Raw genomic sequence first — 20,778 nt, forward strand, 5'->3', positions numbered from 1 at the left:
TTTCACCTCCTTTATTTATTTTTTCTGAACCAAGACTCCGCCTTCTTCCTCTTAACACATTTTACTTGATTCAAATATTTTGTCTTTCTTTGTCTTTCCTTAGAAAATCTTTACACCGATTTTTCACACCCCTTAGTTCCTAAAGATTGGTATGATCAGTCAAAAGCTTGAGTTTTTGCTTCATTTATCACCTTTTGTATATTTGTCTTAACTTTATTGCATTTTTCTCAAGTTTTGGTAACAATTGTACCACCATTGAATAAGACTATCTAAGGGTTATCACACACCTTTAAAGGTAGATTGTTTTCCGGGAGATCTCCATTATACACAATGAAAATTTGTTGTTTGCTAGCTTTCAATCTTCGAATTTCATATGGAAGGTAATGATATGCATGTGATCACCTCATTCATAGCAATACCAATTTCTTTTGGTTTTGGAAAAAGTTGAAACATTTAAAACACAAAAACATGAAAATGAAAATTGTAACCTTGGAATTTTGGATAAACATTCATGAACATTACATTGTTGACTATTGCATTCTTTAACAATTCAAAGAACAACAATATGAATTTCAATTTTTCAAACTTAGTTGTCTCTTTTTCAAATCCCCAATGAAACTTCGAGGTCGTGACATGTTCAGTAGTGTAATGCATTCCAAAACAATCTTTGAATCATAAAAAGCATAATTAGAAAAAAAATCAATATTAAACCAAATGAATTAATACATCATGAATAGAAAACTATCTATCGTAAACAAAGAAAATATATAACTTTGTATTGTATAGAAAATTTATGTTTTAATATTTTATTTAAACACAAATTTTTCATCGTAAACAAAGAAAGTATAAAACTTTATACCCTTAACAAACCTTCAATTAATGACCGTTTAAATTTGTTATTGTTTTATATGATATATAGTTTTTATACTTTATTACTACCACATCGAACATTTGTTAGATATTAAGAATTTATTTTGTCAATTATTAGAATTACTATAAGTCAATTAGTCAAAATAAACCCTACGAGTAAAATGTTTATTCTCTAAATCCTAAATCTAAAACTTCATTTCAAAAGATAATTATTTGTCTCTCCAAACCGTAATTGTTGCTCATTTGCATCCTGTCATCCTTCTCACATCTTATTGAAAATGACCGAAAAACATCCAATTATGACCGAAACGGACAAATATCGCATAAAATTAATGATTTTACTATTTTTCCCACAATTTGATTACAACTCAAGATTCAACTTAAGATCGGATTCATTGAATGGAAGTGAGATCGTAAAATCTTAAAATTTTTAAATCTTAAAATTTTTAAATCCATTAGAAATCCAACTATGAGTTAACTAAAATAACAATTTTTAATATAAAAAATCTTCTTGACAAAGTGATATCATAATCTTAGTTTAATTAATCAAATTAATTTCATAACAAAAAAAATGGTTTCCTTCAACATAAATCTAGGAGATTAATATCATAATCCTAGTTTAATTAATCATATTAATTAGTCATTAGAGTTGAAAATGCTGACTACCTATCTACTCTATGGTTTCTGCATCCATCCTCAAAAAGTATCAAACCTCCAAACAACAGGATCTCTTCTATCCCAAATCAAACCACGACACTTCAACCATTCGTCTCCTTCATTTCCTCTTCGATTTCTCAATTCAATTCTTCATTCACTAATTTTTCCAATTCAATCTCTTTCAAGTTCAACATTTCACCAATAACACCATATACCTTAACATGTTCAGATCAAGAGCTAGCTGAACTCAAAACAGTGACTCACTGAGTTAGATAGCTAACCATGGCTACCATAACTCGTCAAGCTAAACGACCAATTGGGTTATGGATAAAGATGACAGCTGTAACAATTTTGGGTCTTTGTTTTTTCTTTGTTTGGACTGTGTTTTCATCTTCGTCTTCTACTTCTGTTACTTTTCAAAGGGAAAGTTTTGAAGATATTCAAGAACCTGTTTCTTCTTCTTCTTCTTCCAGTGTTCATAAACAAACAACACCCAAAGAACAAAATCATGTGGAAGTTTCGAAAGATCATAAATTTCGTGAGAGTGATGAGAAAAAGGTTAATGGGTCATCTTCTTCTCATTCTTCCACGCGCCCTGATAAGAAAGAAGCGGCGCGTGAGAAGAAACACGTGCATAAGAAGGTAGATGATGATGGTGATGATAATAATGAAGAGATTGTGAATCAAGGGTCATTGGAGAAAGAAAAAGAGGAGGAGGGTGAAGAAGAAGAAGAAGGATTGGGATTGGATCACGAGAGTAATGAATCTGTGGATGGAGATTCTGAGGTGTTGGAAGATGAGAACATGGAAGAATTCAAGAAAACAAAGAAAGGAAAAGTGAAAGGACCTTTGTTTGATTCAAATGTTAACTATAGGTGGAAAATGTGCAATGCTAGAAGCAAGCATAACTACATTCCTTGCATTGATATTGAAGTTGGTGGTGGAAAGGTGCAGAGTTACCGGCATTCGGAGAGGACTTGTCCGAGGACACCTTTCATGTGTATGGTTCCTCTTCCTCTTGAAGGCTATAAGTCTCAAGTTCCATGGCCTGAGAGTAAATTGAAGGTATATGAAAAGTATGTTAAGTTAAAGGTCATGTTTGGATTAATTAGTTTCTAGATTACGAGTTTATGATTCTTCACTTGTGAAACAATCTTTATAAGCTTGTTTTTGTTGAGAAGTTGTAGCAAATGTTAGTATTATTAGTATTATGTTGCTGCTTCTTTGTTATCTCATGGTAACATTTGGCGTCAGTGCAGATATTGTATAAGAATGTTGCACATCCGAAACTATCTGCATATATAAAAAAGCATAATTGGTTGGTGGATTCGGGTGAATATCTTACTTTCCCTCAAAACCAGACTGAATTTTTGGGAGGGATTCAGCACTATCTTGAGTTCATTGAAGAGGTGAGCTTTCTATTAGAATGATGCTTGTTTGTTTGTTGGTTCCTCTTGAACATAATAGTTTTTCGATAATATTTGCTGCCGTCATTTTTAGAAACATCTTGAAACTTGTTCTGAAAATTTTAGATGGTACCAGACATTGAGTGGGGTAAAAACATTCGTGTTGTCCTCGACATTGGATGTACGGATTCAAGCTTTGCAGCTGCTCTCCTTGATAAGGACGTTTTAACATTGTCACTTGGTTTGAAAGATGACCTAGTCGACTTAGCTCAGGTGGCACTCGAGCGCGGCTTCCCAACCTTAGTTAGCCCTTTTGCTAGAAGGAGACTTCCTTTTCCAAGTCAAGTTTTTGATGCTATACACTGTTCGCGTTGCCGCATACCTTGGCATTCCAATGGTTTGTGTCCATGTCTCTAAATTTTGCGATTTTTAAGATACAATTTTCTATTTATTTTATAATTACAATGGTAGATTGAAGTTGAATCAACCTTTTCTTTTTTCAGGGGGTAAGCTTCTATTGGAGATGAATCGGATTATAAGACCAGGTGGATACTTCATTATGTCAACTAAACATGATAGCATTGAAGAAGAAGAAGGTCGGTCTCATTTAGTGGAAAACTCTAGATACGTTTTTGTATATGTCAATGCTTTTGTGGGAGATATGAACCTTGTTTTGCATCATACATAGAAATAGAAACTTAACGTTTCTTCTTTGTTTCAGCGATGATAGCGTCTATATGTTGGAATGTTCTGGCACATAAAAGCGATGATGTTGGTGAAGTTGAAGTAAGAATATATCAAAAGCCTGAAGGAAATGACTTGTACGAATTGAGAAGGAAGAAGATCCCACCGATTTGCAAAGAAAACGAAAATCCCGATGCAGCCTGGTATGCTGCTGAAGCATTATACGATACTTGTTTCTAATCAGCTTAAGGTTGTTATTTATTAGTCGGTTATTTTACGACATCTTTTGAATAGGCATGTTCCAATCAAGAGTTGTTTGCACACCATTCCAATTGGAATTGAACAACACGGGGCAGAGTGGCCGGAGGAATGGCCAAAGAGGCTCGAAACTTATCCCGACTGGATCAACAATAAAGAGAAATTGATTGCGGACACCAACCATTGGAATGCGATTGTTAACAAGTCATATCTTAATGGAATGGGCATTAATTGGACAAATATCAGAAATGTATTGGACATGAAATCCATCTATGGAGGGTATGCCAGCAAAACCGAGATTGATTTTAAGTTCGTTGCATCAATACGTGAGCTTCATTTTCTGTGATACTACTCAAGACATTAATATAAGCAAAAAAGTACATGTATCTGGTCCAAATGCGAACCAAATACATGTATCTTTTTTTTTTGCTTATATTTAGTAGATCATCACATATTCAATACATATGCAACTTGATTACATTGAATGATTTCGAACGTCATGTTAGAAACACGAGTAAAATTAAATTAATAACTCTTTTATGAAAATACAGATTGGCTGCAGCTCTATCTAAACATAATGTTTGGGTGATGAATGTAGTCCCTGTTCATCTACCGGACACACTTCCCATAATTTTCGAACGTGGATTTTTTGGCGTCTATCACGATTGGTGCGAGTCATTCGGTACTTACCCAAGAACGTATGACCTTCTGCATGCCGATCATCTGTTCTCACGCCTCAAAAACAGGTATTGGTGAATGTTTCTTATAAGCTATTTTCATAATCGATCTCAAACACTTACACGAACGTTTATGTCGTAAGTCTGAATATGATGTAAGTCCGCCCTTGCAATTACAAATGCACCAAGTGAGACTTCTGACCAAATTATTTTAACAACTATTTTGCAGGTGCAAGCAGCCCGTGTCGATTATCGTTGAGATGGACCGTATCTTACGGCCGGGCGGGTTGACAATCATTCGCGACAAAGTTGAAATTCTAAATTCATTGGAGGAAATTCTGAGAAGTATGCATTGGGAGATCAGAATGACTTTCTATCAGGAAAGAGAGGGAATGATATGTGCACAGAAAACTACATGGAGGCCTTGAACTTGAATCCTCAATCATATGCCATTCTTTTATCATCACTTGATTCAATTTCCATGATATTCTTTCCTTCAACTTACACTGAAACAGTTGTTGATTTGTCAATGTGTTAAAGAAAAATGAAATCTGTAAACATTACTTCATTGTTTTATTTTTTGTTGTTGTAAAAATTACTACTTCATAGTTGCTATTATTAATTGAAGAAATACAATTTGCAATTCATGTCGTAATAGCTCTATACATTTTTCCCGACTAAATTGAAAATTTCAAAAGGTTTAAGATATCTTTGATCGAATATATTGTTGAAATCTAGAACTCCGATATTGCTGTCATATATATTGTTGAATCTAGAACTCTAATATTGCAATAATGGAGACAAATCCATTTTCATTGACTATACATAACATCAAGGTAGCTGAAGTCTACAGTTTCCAACATTTGATTGCTTCATAGTTTCTTTGCATCTTCCATTGATTTTACTTTAGCTCCTTCTTTTGCCAATTGAAGTGCATGAATCAAACTTTTCAAATAAACTTGTACATCACCAGAAGAACTCTTTGGCATCAAATGCTCAGCAACATCAGCTGGAGTAATTTCAACTTCCTCCAACAATTCACATATTGTATCAAACAAATAATGTGACTCAATATTAAGATAATTCTTAGCCAAAATCTTGAATGCCTCAAATCCACAATAAGATAACTCTATATGTTTATCCATTCTACCTTTTCTAACCAATGCAGGATCCAATTTCTCAACATAATTTGTTGTGAAAACTATTAGTCTTTCACCACCACATGCAGACCATAATCCATCAATGAAATTCAATAATCCAGAAAGTGTTACTTGACTCATTCTCCCTTCTCTTTCTTCCATCATAACTCCACTTTTTCTCTCCTCCTCGTCGTCCTTCTTCGCCTTTTTCTTCGTCCTCTGACCGGTTAAATCAAGCGAACAATCAATATCTTCGATCACAATTATAGATTTACTCGACGTCTCAATCAAAAGCTTCCTCAATTCAGTATTATCCTTCACAGCAGTCAACTCAAGATCATAAAGATCATAGCCTAACAAATTCGCCATAGCCGCAATCATCGTCGATTTTCCGGTCCCGGGAGGACCATATAGCAAATAGCCTCTTTTCCAAGCTCTACCAATTCTTCCATAGAATTCACCAGCTTTACTAAATGTAACAAGATCATCAATAATCATTTTCTTCTTCTCTAAATCCATAGCCAATGTTTCAAATGTTGATGGATGTTCAAACACAACATGACTCCAATAAGAACCACTATTAGTATAAAGCTTCCTTTGCCTATTCCTCACCTTAATTGCTTTACCTTCTTTTAGTACAAAACTAAGATAACTACCTAAAATCAAATCTCTATTAACTTTATGAAAAGTTAGTTTATAGTACCTTTTCTCATCTATGTTATGATGAAGTGAAAATGAATTTGGCTTTGATACATTTTTGCCACTAGCCCACCAAAGTTTAACTCCATTAAACTCATCACTAACCTCTTCATGATCATCCATGCTAAGAACAAGTGATTGATTATTCTTAGCTATATCACCTTTGAGTCTCTTTGCTTGTGTGGATGCTTTTGTGCTAAGGTAATTCTCTATGGAAGAATAAGCTTCACTTCTCATGAGCTTTTGTTCACCAGTGAATTCATGAAATGTGATTTGGATATAAGGGTAGATCAAAGTAGCAAGTTTTTGTGAGTATTTCTCAAGTTGGTTTCTTAGTTGATAAGGAAAATATTGTTGAAAAATAGCCCAAATGAACATCAAGGAAGCTATCAAGGATCCTATTTGAGCAAACATGTCACTTTGTTTCATTTTTTTTCCTTCTATGATGTTTGTGTTTTCTAGCTTTGTCTTATATAAAGGTGAAGAATATGTGATAATGTCTACGTGTGTGTTGTGTACCAAAGAGAACTTGTTATCTTTGTGAATAATATTATGTGGCTATTATACAATATAAAGTTGATTGATATCTGTGTATATCTTCAAACGTTCGGCAGAAATAGTAGAAGCCAATTTCTCTTTTGATTGATGATTGGATGCCTACTAATTTGTAATAACAATTAAGAATACCAACTCAAAGAACACTAACAAAAATAAATGATTGTGAATTTTAACTCAATGTCTCTGCGTTTGCGACTACGATACTCAATAATTTACCAGTATTATAGTGTATTATAGGACACAATAATTTTTTTAAAAACAAAAATTCAAACCGACCGACCCAAATCAACCGTGTTGATTTGATTTGATTTGGTTCGATTTTATTTTTAAAAATCAATCAAATCAAATTAAATAGCAGATTTTTTCTCTTTCATTTTAGAGACTTTTAACATCAAAATCGTATTTTTAGATTATAATATTTAAAAGTTTTCATTCACCATTGACTATTTTAATTGAAATCTAAAATACACTATTTCTTTTTACATCTCTATTTATGAAAAAATGAGTCATTTATAAGTAAATATGAGTCATGTTTCGCATTTAGATACTCATATAACAATATAACAAAATGAAGCAAATTAAAATTATTTGGAGTAGGTATCATGGATCATGACTTATTTGTATTACATCATTTCTATTTTGTGTTTGTCCTTAGAAAAGTTGAAAAGTCGAAAAGTCACAAGATAAGATGAAATCAAACCTGATTTTTATCATAAAATATGATGCTACTTTATGTGTCATTTATCTATTTATTTATTCTCATGTAAAGGCCAATATGAAAATGGTGATTTAGTATACTTTAATACAAAGAATAAAAAGCTCACATAACAAAGTTTTTTAAATCTTAAAACACTTTATTAAATAACTTGCAAATAGTATTGCAATACAAACTAAAAATATTCATAATTCAATGTAACAAGTTAACAACCATCTTCTTAATAGTACTAAACATTCAACCTAGTTTGTTATTATGCCAAAACTACAAATTTTGAGTTTGTAATTCAGCACAACCATAACATTCTTTCATATTAACCGTAATATTAATCTAACTATACTAGTGTAAAATAACCAACAATAATGCTTAGGATTTTCCATTATCAATCTCTTCCTTAGGGAAGCTTTTCTTGTCTTCTGCAGAATCCTCTTCACCAGTGCTTTCTTCTTTCTCACCCTTCTTCTTTGCTTCTTCCTTAGAGCTTCTAATTGCTTGAATCAACCTCTCCAATGATGTTTCAACATCTTCATTAGCTACCTTAGGCATCAAGTTCTCAGCAACATCAGCAGGTGTGATATTAGTCTCTTCCAACAAACATCGAACCGTCTCGAACAAAGGATGTGTTTCAACACTCATATAATTCATAGCCAACATTTTGAATCCATCAAAACAACAATAAGATAACTCAATATGCATATCCATTCGTCCTCGACGAATCAACGCTTTATCCAGTTTCTCAACACAGTTAGTAGTGAAGATAATCAATCTCTCACCAGTACTAGCAGACCAAATTCCATCAATGAAATTCAACAATCCAGAAAGTGTTACTTGACTCGTTTTATTCTTATTTGTTTCCTCTTTTAATTGAATCATAGAAGCAGCAACAACTTCATTATTCATCTCATTTTCCTCATTCTTTTCATCTTTTTCATTTCCATTCTCCGAATCTGTCTTCCTCTGGCCGGTTAGATCGAGGGAACAATCGATATCTTCGATAACAACAACAGACTTACTCGTGATTCCGATCAAAAGCTTCCTCAGCTCAGCATTTGTTTTCACATTAGTTAACTCAATATCATATATATCATACTTCAAAAAGTTAGCAATAGCAGCAACTAATGATGATTTTCCAGTTCCTGGAGGACCATATAGCAAATAGCCTCTCTTCCAAGGCTTACCAATTCTTGCATAATAGTCCTTACCTTTACTAAATGTAACAAGATCATCCACAATCTCTTTCTTTTTCTTACCATCCATCGCAATCGTTTCGAAAGACGATGGATGTTCGAAAATCACATGACTCCATTTACCTCTCTTATCAGAATCACCAGTGCAATTTGTGTAAAGCTTTCTCTGTCTCTTACTCAAACCAATGTCCTTACCTTGTTCAAGAACATGGTTAAGATAAGTTCTCGCGACAAAATCGCGGTTTCCGCGATGAAAGGTTAGAAGGTAATACCTTTTGTCATCAGCTGGATAGAATGAAACAGAATTTGTTTTTTGAACAAGATTTCTTAAACTCCAAACAACGTGAATCCCTTCAAACTCATCATGAAACTCTTGTCTTTCATCCATTTTAAGGACTAAAGACTTTCTCACAGATTCGCCTCGGAGTTTGTTTGCTTGGTTGGTTGGTTTGGATTGTAAGTAGTGTTCAATGAAAGTAAAAGCTTCATTGGTTCTATAGTAATCACCAATGTACTCAAAGAATTTAACCTCAACATAAGGGTAAACAAAGTTGGCTAATTTTTGTGAGAGTTTTTCTATGAGTGCATGGATTTGATGAGGACAATATCTTTGAATCATAGCCCATATGAACAAAATGCTTGCAAGCTTTGAACCAATAAGACCCCAAATTTCACCCATGTTTGTGTTTTTTCTTTTCTTTGTTGAGTTTGTATGTGTATATAACATAGTTAAGGATCATTTGTTTATCGTGAGTTTGTTATAGTTAAGAACAAAAAGATAATCATGAGATTTTGATAGTTCAATTGAATGAGACTTGCATGTCTTTTTCATAGTACACTGTTTCATAACAGCTTTGACCACATGCAAAAAAAAAGACCTAACGTTGATTTTAGTACACTGTTATTTAATTAATTTAGGAAGTTCATTTGAAATGATTAAAACAAGTTAATTACTATTTCATAGTTTATGAAATAAAATTGATTTTAGTTTTAAAGTTGAATCTAACCTAAATAAATATTTGCGGTTTGTTTACTAATTTTTAGAGTGAAATTTATTGTTGAAGTCGTTTTTATGTGTTGAATTGGATTATAACCGATTCTTGCGATCCGGGTGATTGACAATTATAGTTGTTGCGGATTTTGTGTGTTATCCTATAACAATAGTTATTTGTGTGTTATCCTATAACTACTATAACAGCAGTTATGAGTCACGTGTTTGACAGGTCAGAAGTTTAGAGGTTGTGGAAAGCTTTATATATCATATTCATTTTGTTTCTTAAGGTAGTTGTTGAGTAGCGAAACAATCACACTTTGTTTCTTAAGGTAGTTGTTGAGTAGCGAAACAATCAATTAGCAGAAAGAGTTTAAGTGAGTGTAGACTTGTTTTTGGACAAACACGTGTGAAAGGGTAGTGTCAGGGAAAGGTGAATCTCCATTTTGTACCTTCGTATTCTTTAGTAATTGTGTCTCTGATCACCTCGATTTCAGAGGAGTCCGTCCAAAGTAAGAGTTTTCTCTCTGAACTTGATTACCAAAGTGTTTGTTGTGTTCTTTACTGTTCTTGATTGTTCTTGCGTTATATTTTGTTATATGTGATTGGGTGACTGGAAATTTATTACTTTAATTATATTGGTGTTCGTTTTTGTTGTGCCAATAAGCCATAACAATTGGCATAAGAGCTCCGATTGGTTTCAATCCAGGGAGAAAAGTCTAATCGAAGAAGAAAAGGTGATTGATTAGGAGGTGCAATCGTGTTAGAATTCATAGAGGCGATTCGATCGAGAGTCAACGTAAATTGAATCAGAGTTAGTTACGACGAAGTTTAATGTGGAGAAGTTCAATGACAATGATAATTTTGCATTATGGTGTGTAAACATGCGGACGTTGCTCGTGCATCAAGAACTGGGCAATGCATTGGAAGAAGAAGAAAAGTTTCCAACCTCGCTCAATGAGCATGAGAAGTGAGGAATCCTAAGTCCAACTCATAGTGCGGTCATTCTGAGTTTGGGGGATAAGGTGTTACGTGAAGTTTCAAAAGAGAAAACATCTATCGGATTGTGGTCGAAGCTCGAAAGCCTGTATATGATCAAGACTTTAGCAAACCAGTTATATCTAAAGCAATGCCTCTATGCATTGAAGATGCAACCGGGGACATCGATAAAAGAACACCTTGATGAATATAATAGGCTTATTCTCAATTTGGAGAATCTAGAAATTAAAATGGATGATGAGGATCAATCATTGATGTTGATATGGTCTCTTATCAACTCTTAATTCTTGCAGATACTCTGATCTATGGAAGATATTCTATATCTCTAGAGGAGGTTCAGGCAACCTTGATGGCCATAGATTTGTCAAAGAAGGTGGGTTCCAAGGAAGTGGAGGTCGGGGAAAACCTTAGTGTTACAAGAAGAAGCTCAAAGAGGGAGTGGAAAGGGAAGAAGAAGTCAAGGTTAAGATCCAAGAGCAATCAACCTAGGTTGAAATGTTTCAGTTTCGATAAAGAATGACATTTCAAGAGGGATTATCCGACTAAGAACAAGAAAGTTAGATAAGGGAGCAACGATGCGTCTGTGGCATCAGACGTGTACGATAGTAGAAGTTTTGGAGATGTCCAACACACATACTGATCGCGACTGACGTGTCTCTCGGATGATGACTGCAAGTGCACAGTCTATCGTGTAGTTTTAAAAGATTATCGAACCCACAGAGACTAACGGTTAAGCTAATGTTATCTATTGTTGCAGTGTAAAGGTAAGGCTAAAGGTTATAAGGTTATAAACGGGAATGAAAATACTAATTTCTAACGGTTTAAAAGTTATGATAAAAACGAGTCCGAAATATGGATTTCGTGTTCCTAGGGGCTTAGGTAGAATTCGGGCACTAAATACGATTCTATTGCGTTATGTAGAAAATATCGACTTAAAGGTCCCGTATCACACTCTCGCGCTATCGACAAAAACCACACCTCTTAACCACAAGATTTTGCTCTCGCTCGCCCGTTCTAATTAGAAAGTGTATTTTGAAAGTAAATGAGATCCTAAACGATGCCTAAAGCGCTATCGTTGTTTTAGGATCGTTGCCTAGTTTCCATTATCCGGTTCCTTCCTCACACTCTCGCGATATCAGACTGAACCTTGATTTGTCTCACACTCTCGTGCCAAAACAATAAAACATACATTTGGAAACTAAAGCCAAAACATAGTTAAATCATATATGCGCGCCTATTATTTCTACTGAGTCTCGTCAGTGGCGACGATCCTCATACGCCGGACTCAGAATAATTTAGCAAGGCATGGTATTAATTGGAAGCAACATGATTAAAGTGCTTATAACTGAGAATAGCATGGCATGCAAGTAATAAAAGATAGTAAAGCAGTAAAAAAAACCTAAAATTGCGTAAAATAAAACATGAATTAACTTGAACTTGAAAATAACGACAAACTTGTTCTTGATCCAAAGTACAAACGATACGGAAATAAAAAGGTGTGACAATCTCTCAATGTGAGTTATTGCCACTTTTATAGGTAATTTTCAGCCTAAAACTAAGACAGAATTTTGATAGAGCTTCCACGCGAATTCAATTGTATTCTAACACTCCAAAAATGGCTTTATATATAGAGTTCATAGGCTTGGTAACTGTCTTGGACGTGCTGGCTTAGTGGAGAAAGAAGTGGTTAAAAAACTGCTAAGAAACTGCCCCACTAGCGCAGTTCTGTTTCTGCATGAAGATGGCGAACGCCATTAGGGCAATGGTGAACGTCATTGTCTTGCTCATTAAATGACTTGGCGGACAGTGGAGATGGCGAACTCCATCTAGCAGGTGGCAAACACCATTTGCTCAGATTGGCTAAAATTAACTCTTTTGCTCCACTTTGGCTCCTTTTTGCTTCTTTTTCGTGAGGCTTCCAAAACTCTGATGAAATCGCTAACAACTGCAAAACAAATAAAACGAAAGTAAAAGGCGATAAAATGCATAAAAACATAGACGTATAACATGTGAAATAAGCCTAAAAACACGATAAGATTTCTCATTAACACAGACCACCATGGACTGGGTATTGGATTAGGGATGCTTCTATCACACGTGTCTACGGAGGGTCTGGTTTAATAAGTTCAAGTAATACAAAAGTGGTTAGTTGACGATGGGGAACATCGTTATATGAAATGTAATGGGAATTAGTTCAGCCAAGATCCAATTGTGTGATGGGACCATCGAGACCCCGATGAATGTGAGACATGTACCAGAACTAAAACAAAGCCTTATCTCACTAGGAAAACTTAATGAAAAAAGGCATTACTTCAGGGGCAGACACTCGATCTCGAAGATACTGGAGGGATCAAGGGTAGTGATGAAAGGGGAGCATATGAAAACTGCTTGTATCTTTTAAAGGGGAACACAGTAATCGGGGAAGTGAACATGGTGAAAATGGGAGGGAAATGACCAGGAAGCTTGTGGCATAAACACTTGGGTTACATTAGTGAACGTAGTCTCAATGAGTTATGGAAGCAAGGTCTGCTTGGTAAGAACAAGATTGAAGATCGAGATTTCTACAAGCATTGCATGCTTGGGAAACAAACCTGAGTCAAGTTTGCTATCGCCATGCATAAAACCAAGAACAAGCTTGATTTTATACACTCATATTTGTGAGGCCCATCTTGGGGTTCCATCTCATGGCAGGAATATGTACTTTATATCCCTAATTGATGACTACAATAGGAAAGTTTGAGTATGTCTATTGAAGAATAAGGACGAGACATTCAAGGAGTTTGTTGATTGGAAGGTCCGGGTCAAAATTCAATGTGGGTGAATAGTTAAGATGTTAAGGACAAATGGCAAGTTAGAGTTCTGCAATGCCGAGTTTGATAGTTGTAAGACCCCAATTTTGACCCTAAGACCCCTCATGCAATTTCATCATAAGCATTAGCATTGGCATCATACCTTGGCATCCTCCTTACCCCTCTTTCATTAGGTTTGTTTTGGGAGAGATCACCAAGCACTATGTGATTGCATCATACTTGTATATTATCATTTTACTAACCAAAATACCAAAAATATGTCTTTGCATTTGCCTAACTCTTTTGTAGGTAGGGCATGATCTCCATTAATATATCAAGTTCATATCTAGGGTTTGAGACCCTCATTGACAGATAACACAACCATGAATTGATTCAAGAATGCTTATGAGCATCATACATGAGTTCCATTGATTCCAACATGTTATATTGATCAAGTGTTCTTCAAGAGTTTGAGGGTGATTTGCCTTGGAAACCCTAGTTTGACTGGGTATCTTGAGTAACTTCTCCAACAAGCTATCTCACCAATTGATCAAATTTATCAAGGGACACTTCAAAATTCATCATCTTATGCATATATGATCTACCATGAGCCAAGAAAGTCAAAATAATTGAAGGTTAGCAAGTTGGTTGATGGTGGTTGGCCAGATGAATTCATCTAATCAAAACTGGGTCTCCTTAGACCCTATCTCCTACAATTTTCACCATATGAAAATGCTTCCAAGAGAAAAGTTACTATAATTGACATTCCAAACAACTTTCATGTTGAGACCTAGAGCTAGTTTTTCTTGTAAAATCATTTTCTATGTTGGAACATTATAGGTCATTTTGTCTAAACCCTAATTTGAAAGTCAACTTCCCAAGGGAATAACTTGCTCAATTTTTATGAGATGAAATATTTCCAAGTTGCACAATCAAATTCAAGATGTATACTTCAACTTTGATGTTTGCAGTGAGAGCTAATTCAACTTTTATGAGCATGTGATATGAGGGAACATTATAGGTCATTTTTTACCTATACCATTGAACAAGTGATTTTTCCAAACTTAAAAAATGCTTAACTCTATCATTATAAATCCAAATTACATGAAATTTGTGACCATTTTAAAGGTCTTTCAAAGAGCTACAACTTTGATGAAGACACTTTTTTCATTTGAAGCTCATATAAAAAGTTAAGCAAGGTGGAATATTGAGGTATATGGCTTGACACTTAGAAAATTTTTCAACATGTTGAAATTTTCAAACTTCCACCTCAAAATTCTCTATTATCCAAGCTCCAAATGAAAAGGTGTTAAACATCAAACTTGTTCCCCTTGATCCAAATTTTCCAAAGAACCCAAGTTCATGCATTTTGGATAAAGATTGATAAGTCTGCGCATGACTTTAACAGGGTTGCATCATTGGAAAGAATCAATGCACAAACTTCAATTCACAATGCCTTGCCATTCAAGCTTCATTCAGACCTCAATTGGAATCATTTTGGACCTTAATGCATTACATCGTGGGCATGTACATGCCCATGCACTCGTGCCATCCACATTGCTAATTTTGGACAGATTTTGAAGTGTGAAAATATCATTCCCTTTGGCTATAAATAGAAGGCTTCTGAGCTCATTTGAAGAATATTTTGCGCGCCAACTTTGCCCCCCATTGAAACCCTCTCATTCTAAAGGAAAACCTGAGAAATTTCAATTTGAAATTTGAGTTTGAATCTCAACTGTTGGAGATTCAAGAACTCCAGGATCCAAAGCCTTGCAACCTCTTTAATCACTTTCTGCTAGCTTCTCAAGTGTGATCAGATCGTGTTTGGAGCAAGCCACATCAAGAACTGCATAGCATTGAAGGTAATTTTCAGAAAACTTCATCTCTTCGATTCTCACTCAATTCTACTCAATTCGCTTGGATCTTTGGTTGTCTGAAGTTCTACCAATGTAGGCAAGAAGATTGAGTTGCTTAGAGGTCAAATCGAAGAAACTCAGTTGACACACCTCAAAATTTAACTCCTCATATCTTTTTATATATTTGGAGTTAGTTGAAATTGAGGTCAGATTCGTGCTCCAAGCCATCTTTTCTTTCAGATCATGTCCTCCTTTTTTATTTTGGTGATGGTTGAGGGTGGACCAGTCCGGTGAGGTCCACTGGAGAAAAAGATCGTAGTTACAACTCCGGTGATGTGTGGGCATCTCTCCAGACCACAAGATCCTTTTCAAATGTTTTAATCTCACGCGTTGGTTCTGATTACCATCCCTGCAGCGCATTGACTAGTGTCCATTGTGGAACGTGCGCTGAGGACCACTTGATCTGCCACCTTAATTAATGAGGGAGATCAAGTGGACCACGTTTTTTGCTATTTTCTGATTTTCATTTTAATCCTTTTATTTTCATTAATTCATATTAATTTTAATATTGATCCAAACAATATGAGAGTTTCACCAAAAAAATTCAAAAAATTTCCTCTTTCATATTTTGAATTAAAATTATTTTTTTGGATCATTATTAATATTTTTCATGATTTAATTGATTTTTTGATTATTTTTAATTGTTTAAAAATACTTTTAAGTCTTTAAAAATTCTGAATTTTTTTCTCCAAGGTCCTTTGACCTTGTTTGACCTATGGTAAATCTCATGGCCATTTCTTTGGTGTTTTGATGAGGTTTTAGGAATTTGACAAGCCATATTTAATTTAAATGTATTATTTTAGCCTTTTTAATTTGAACAAATGCCAATTAATTGTGTTGACCAATTGAGATGACTTGTTTGAGTTTGACTCTTGTTGTTGGGCCTTGATCAAGGTTGATTTGACTTTGTCAAGTTAATATCATTGGATTTAGGGGATTGATGGAATGTACATTCCATCTCCCAAAATGAATGAATGATATTAATTTGGTAAAAGTCCTCCTTTGACCAATTTGAGTTTTGATTCATTCCCATCCCTCTTCATCTCATTCCCCTTCTTTATGCATTCATCTCATTTGGTCTATGATATCTCAAAGTCCTAAGGCTAGTTGATTGAAAAATCAATATAAGTATGGATGAGATTATGCCACCTCTTTTGCATATTCTTTTTGTGTGTGGTATGTTTCATGAGCATAGTCCATTATACTATGTCTCTAACATGCATTAACACCAAAATTCTATTGCCCGACCTCAAATAGTTGTGACTTCTACATAAGTCCAATTATGATTGCTTGACATGGCGCTAAATTTGTGACACAAGAGGCATATCATTCTAGTTAGTGAGATTGTAAGTCTTCCCTCTTTCATGGTATTATGTGGAAACTTGGCATTTTTTCCTTCCTTTGGAAGATGTCTTGGCTCAAGGATTCATGCTTGTGATAAGTGGGTTGAGTGTTCTCCAAAGAATGACTTAAAATGAAAAGCAAAAGTAAAACAATACTAACTTCTAACTCATTAACAACTAACTTTTAATTTCAAGCCATTTACTTTAATGTCATTTAATTTTAGTCTTTATTCATTTGCCATTATTCATACCATTTTAATTGTTTATGTTAATGCAATTTTCACTTTGTCCATTTGGACCGTATTGTGTGATATATCTTGTTTGTGTATACTTTGCTTGTTTGTGTGGTCTTTGACCATTAATGTACATAATAACAACAAAAACCCTAAAAAACTTTTGTGTGGACTGTTGGCTTGATCTTGGACAAATGGACTTAGAATTTAGGCAACATTCCTATGCTAAAGGACTTGACCAATGCCAACTTTCTGTGAAACCAAGTGCTTGCAATTTGAAACTTCATCTGATACATCATTCAAGATTCCTTTGAGTTCATCTGCAACATGATCATTGTGAAGCTGTTATTTTGAACCTGTGACTTGTGGAATTCATCTGTTGCATGGGCTAATTTGAAGAAGATCATGGAGTGGCTAAGCTTGGATGTGGCTATCTTTATTTGATGCCTTTGCTCTTCAAGATTGATATAATTATGCATTTATGTGTTGCTTGATTCTAAATGTCCAAGGGAATTTGGGTTTCTATATGACATTCTTGCCAATTGGATTGCTACCCGTCGGTCAGATCTTTTCAACTCTTAACTTTTAATTTTGCGCATAGAATTAGTCTCTTCATCTTCTCCCCATTTCTTTAATTTCAAAATCTCTCCCTCCCTTTAAAAAATCTTCTTTATTTGAACTTATTTTGTTCTAAACTTTGACCACTTTGTAAAAAGATAGAAACTTTAGCCTTATGCCATTGCATTCTCAAACTTCTTTTCTTAAATCAAATTTGTAAATAAACTTAACTATACTTTGTAAGAACAAAAATTGTTCTACAACAGATTCCTTGATTTTGATGATAACAAAGGATGAAACCAAAAATGGCACCCTAACGAAAAGTTTCTAAGTGTGCAGGATTCTAAAGAAAGAAGGAAGAAATCTGATGATGTCATCAGATACAAAACCAGATCAGATACAAATTATCAAATGATCAGAAGCATCTGAAGTGGAGACACGTTCAAGAAAGTCTAACTCTGAGCAAAACAGCAAAGTATCAGAAGCATCTGAACAAGAAGTAAGCTCTAGAAGTTCTGACTCTGAACAATGCTATCTCTAAGCTCCAGAAGTTATCAGCGCTATCTGAAGAAACTATCTGAACTCACAAGAGATCAACATCAGAAGCAAGATTCCAAGTTTCTCCAGAAACACAAATACTCTGAGCATGGAATTGCTAATCATGAAAGAGTAACGTTTAAGTCAAGAAAAGATTTGCAAATGGATTTCTTAAAACAGAAAGAGACGTTAATCTCCAATTTCAATAAAGAAGATACTATATGTGGTAAGTAGTCATTTCAAGGAGAAAAAGTTATCCTGCAGAAGTTGTTTATGTTATGGCGTAAATTCATCTTATTACTCATCAGTTTCAACTACTACCTCATTGATCTATATAAAGGATTGCAAATCAACATTCAGTACACTACACACAAGTATTAGCCAACAAGCCAAAATTATACTGAAACATCAACACTCAAGAAAAACACTCTTGCTCTCTAAGATCTTCACGAAGCTTTTGCTTATTACGTGAAAAACTCTTGTTCTTACTATTGTAATATCTGCTTTCTTAGAAGCATTCTAGATTACATTAATCTTTCATTTATTTGTTTGTTGATTTCCTCAAGTGACTCTGTGTAGTCTGTATACTTGAGAGGACTAAGAGATTTTTCTCTTAGACGTTGTTTGTAATCTTTCAAGATTAGTGGATTAAATCCTTGTTGAAGGCGAAATCACCTTGGCCGGGTGGACTGGAGTAGCTTTGTGTTATAAGCAAACCAGTATAAAATCATTGTGTGTTTTTCATTTTGAAAAAGCGCTTATTTTTCCAAACAATTCAAACCCCCCCCCCCCTTTCTTGTTTTTCTCACCTTCAATTGGTATCAGAGCTCCGACTCTGTTATTGATTTTCTAATCAAACACTTAACCGTGTAGAGAGATCCAGTACGAGAAAAACAATGGCCCACTCAAATGAAAAAGATTCTTACAATGCTAAGCCTCCTGTTTTTGATGGAGAGAAATTTGATTACTAGAAAGATAGAATCGAAAGTTTCTTTCTGGGTTATGATGCTGACCTCTGGGACATAGTCACAGATGGATATACACCTCCAGTCTTAGAAAATGGAGCTGAAGTTCCCAGAAACAAGATGTCAGAAGATCAGAAACGTATCTTCAAAAATCATCACAAGGCCAGAACAATACTTCTAAATGCTATATCATACAACGAATATGAAAAGATCACCAACAGAGAGACAACCAAAGATATACTTGATTCTCTGAAGATGACCCATGAAGGAAACTCCCAAGTCAAGGAGACGAAGGCTCTGGCGCTTATCCAGAAATATGAAGCCTTCAAAATGGAAGATGACGAAGCTATAGAGGCTATGTTTTCTAGATTTCAAACTCTTATTGCAGGTCTTAAAGTGCTAGACAAAGGATACACGACTGCAGATCATGTTAAGAAGATAGTCAGAAGTCTGCCAAAGAAATGGAGACCTATGGTTACTGCTCTGAAGCTGTCAAAGGATCTGAACAATATCAGCCTTGAAGAACTTGTTAGTTCTCTCAGAAGCCATGAGATAGAACTAGAGGAGGATGAGCCTCAGAAAAAGAACAAGTCCGTAGCGCTAAAGTCCAGATCTGAAAGACGGAAACCTGACAGAACCAAAGCTCTCCAGGCAGAAACTGAAGATACTGACGATTCTGAACCAGAAGACTCTGATGATGAAGAAGAGTTGTCCCTACTAACCAGAAGAGTCAAGCAACTCTGGAAAAAGAGGAACAACAACTTCAGAAGACCAAGACCCAGAGGGGATCGATCAGAGTCAACTTCAAAAGGTAAAGCTAACAAAGATATTACCTGTTATGAATGTAAAGAAACAGGTCATTACAGAAATGAATGCCCCAAGCTGAAGAAAGACAACTCTAGAAAAGAAAGCTTCAAGAAAAATACCTTCAGAACAAAGAAAGGATTAATGGCCACCTGGGATGATAGTGAATCTGGATCATCAGAATCTGACTCTGATGAACAGGCCAACGTAGCACTTATGGCTACCACATCCAGCAGCTCAGATGAAGAATCTGAAGAGGTATTTTCTGAACTTTCTCGTTCTGATTTAGAATCATGCTTGTCAGAAACTCTAAGCTCATATCAGAAATTAAAACAAAAGTTTAAAAACATCAAAGGTTGTCTTAAAGCAAAATTTGAAGAATGTAGAGAGCTTGAGATGACAATTCTAGCACAAGAAGATACAATTAAATTGTTAACATTAGAAAGAGATGGAGCAAAAAGAAAAAGCTTAGAATTAGAAGAAGCGTTATCTCAAACTCCACAAACTTCAAATGCAATAATTTATAAATACGAAGAAGCCTTTCAAGAATTTCTGAAAAATGGGATAGATAGGAGTATTATGGCATCCATGATTTATGGAGTTAGTCAGAACAATAAAAAGGGAATTGGGTATGATTCTAAAGAAGATAAAACTTCTACCAGTAACCAACTTAAGTCTCCCTTTTCATATCATTACACACACACACACAAGAACAAAAATTTAAAAATGCTAGAAAACCCAAAGTTATAAGAAACTCTGGGAAAACTAATCTGAAAGGACCCAAGAGATTCTG

The 20,778-nt window shown here is 34.9% G+C and overlaps 3 protein-coding genes across 3 annotated transcripts; 1 reads left to right on the top strand and 2 right to left on the bottom strand.

The window, feature by feature from the left end:
• The first annotated feature begins 1,494 nt into the window (after positions 1-1,494).
• Positions 1,495-5,195, top strand: LOC127096681 (probable methyltransferase PMT28). Its single transcript, XM_051035234.1, has 8 exons — positions 1,495-2,592; positions 2,787-2,936; positions 3,060-3,330; positions 3,437-3,529; positions 3,655-3,820; positions 3,912-4,154; positions 4,427-4,621; positions 4,782-5,195. The coding sequence occupies exons 1-8, from the start codon at positions 1,810-1,812 to the stop codon at positions 4,978-4,980; spliced, it is 2,100 nt and encodes a 699-aa protein (XP_050891191.1). The 5' UTR covers positions 1,495-1,809; the 3' UTR covers positions 4,981-5,195.
• LOC127096682 (AAA-ATPase ASD, mitochondrial) lies at positions 5,175-6,940 on the bottom strand. Its single transcript, XM_051035235.1, has one exon. It carries the CDS (start codon positions 6,817-6,819, stop codon positions 5,425-5,427), a length of 1,395 nt encoding a protein of 464 aa, XP_050891192.1. The 5' UTR covers positions 6,820-6,940; the 3' UTR covers positions 5,175-5,424.
• A 940-nt stretch (positions 6,941-7,880) lies between these two features.
• Positions 7,881-9,535, bottom strand: LOC127096683 (AAA-ATPase ASD, mitochondrial). Its single transcript, XM_051035236.1, has one exon. The coding sequence runs from the start codon at positions 9,527-9,529 to the stop codon at positions 8,030-8,032; it is 1,500 nt and encodes a 499-aa protein (XP_050891193.1). The 5' UTR covers positions 9,530-9,535; the 3' UTR covers positions 7,881-8,029.
• Positions 9,536-20,778: the final 11,243 nt, after the last annotated feature.

The sequence above is a fragment of the Lathyrus oleraceus genome, chromosome 6, assembly GCF_024323335.1.
Source record: "Lathyrus oleraceus cultivar Zhongwan6 chromosome 6, CAAS_Psat_ZW6_1.0, whole genome shotgun sequence".
NCBI lineage: Eukaryota > Viridiplantae > Streptophyta > Magnoliopsida > Fabales > Fabaceae > Lathyrus > Lathyrus oleraceus.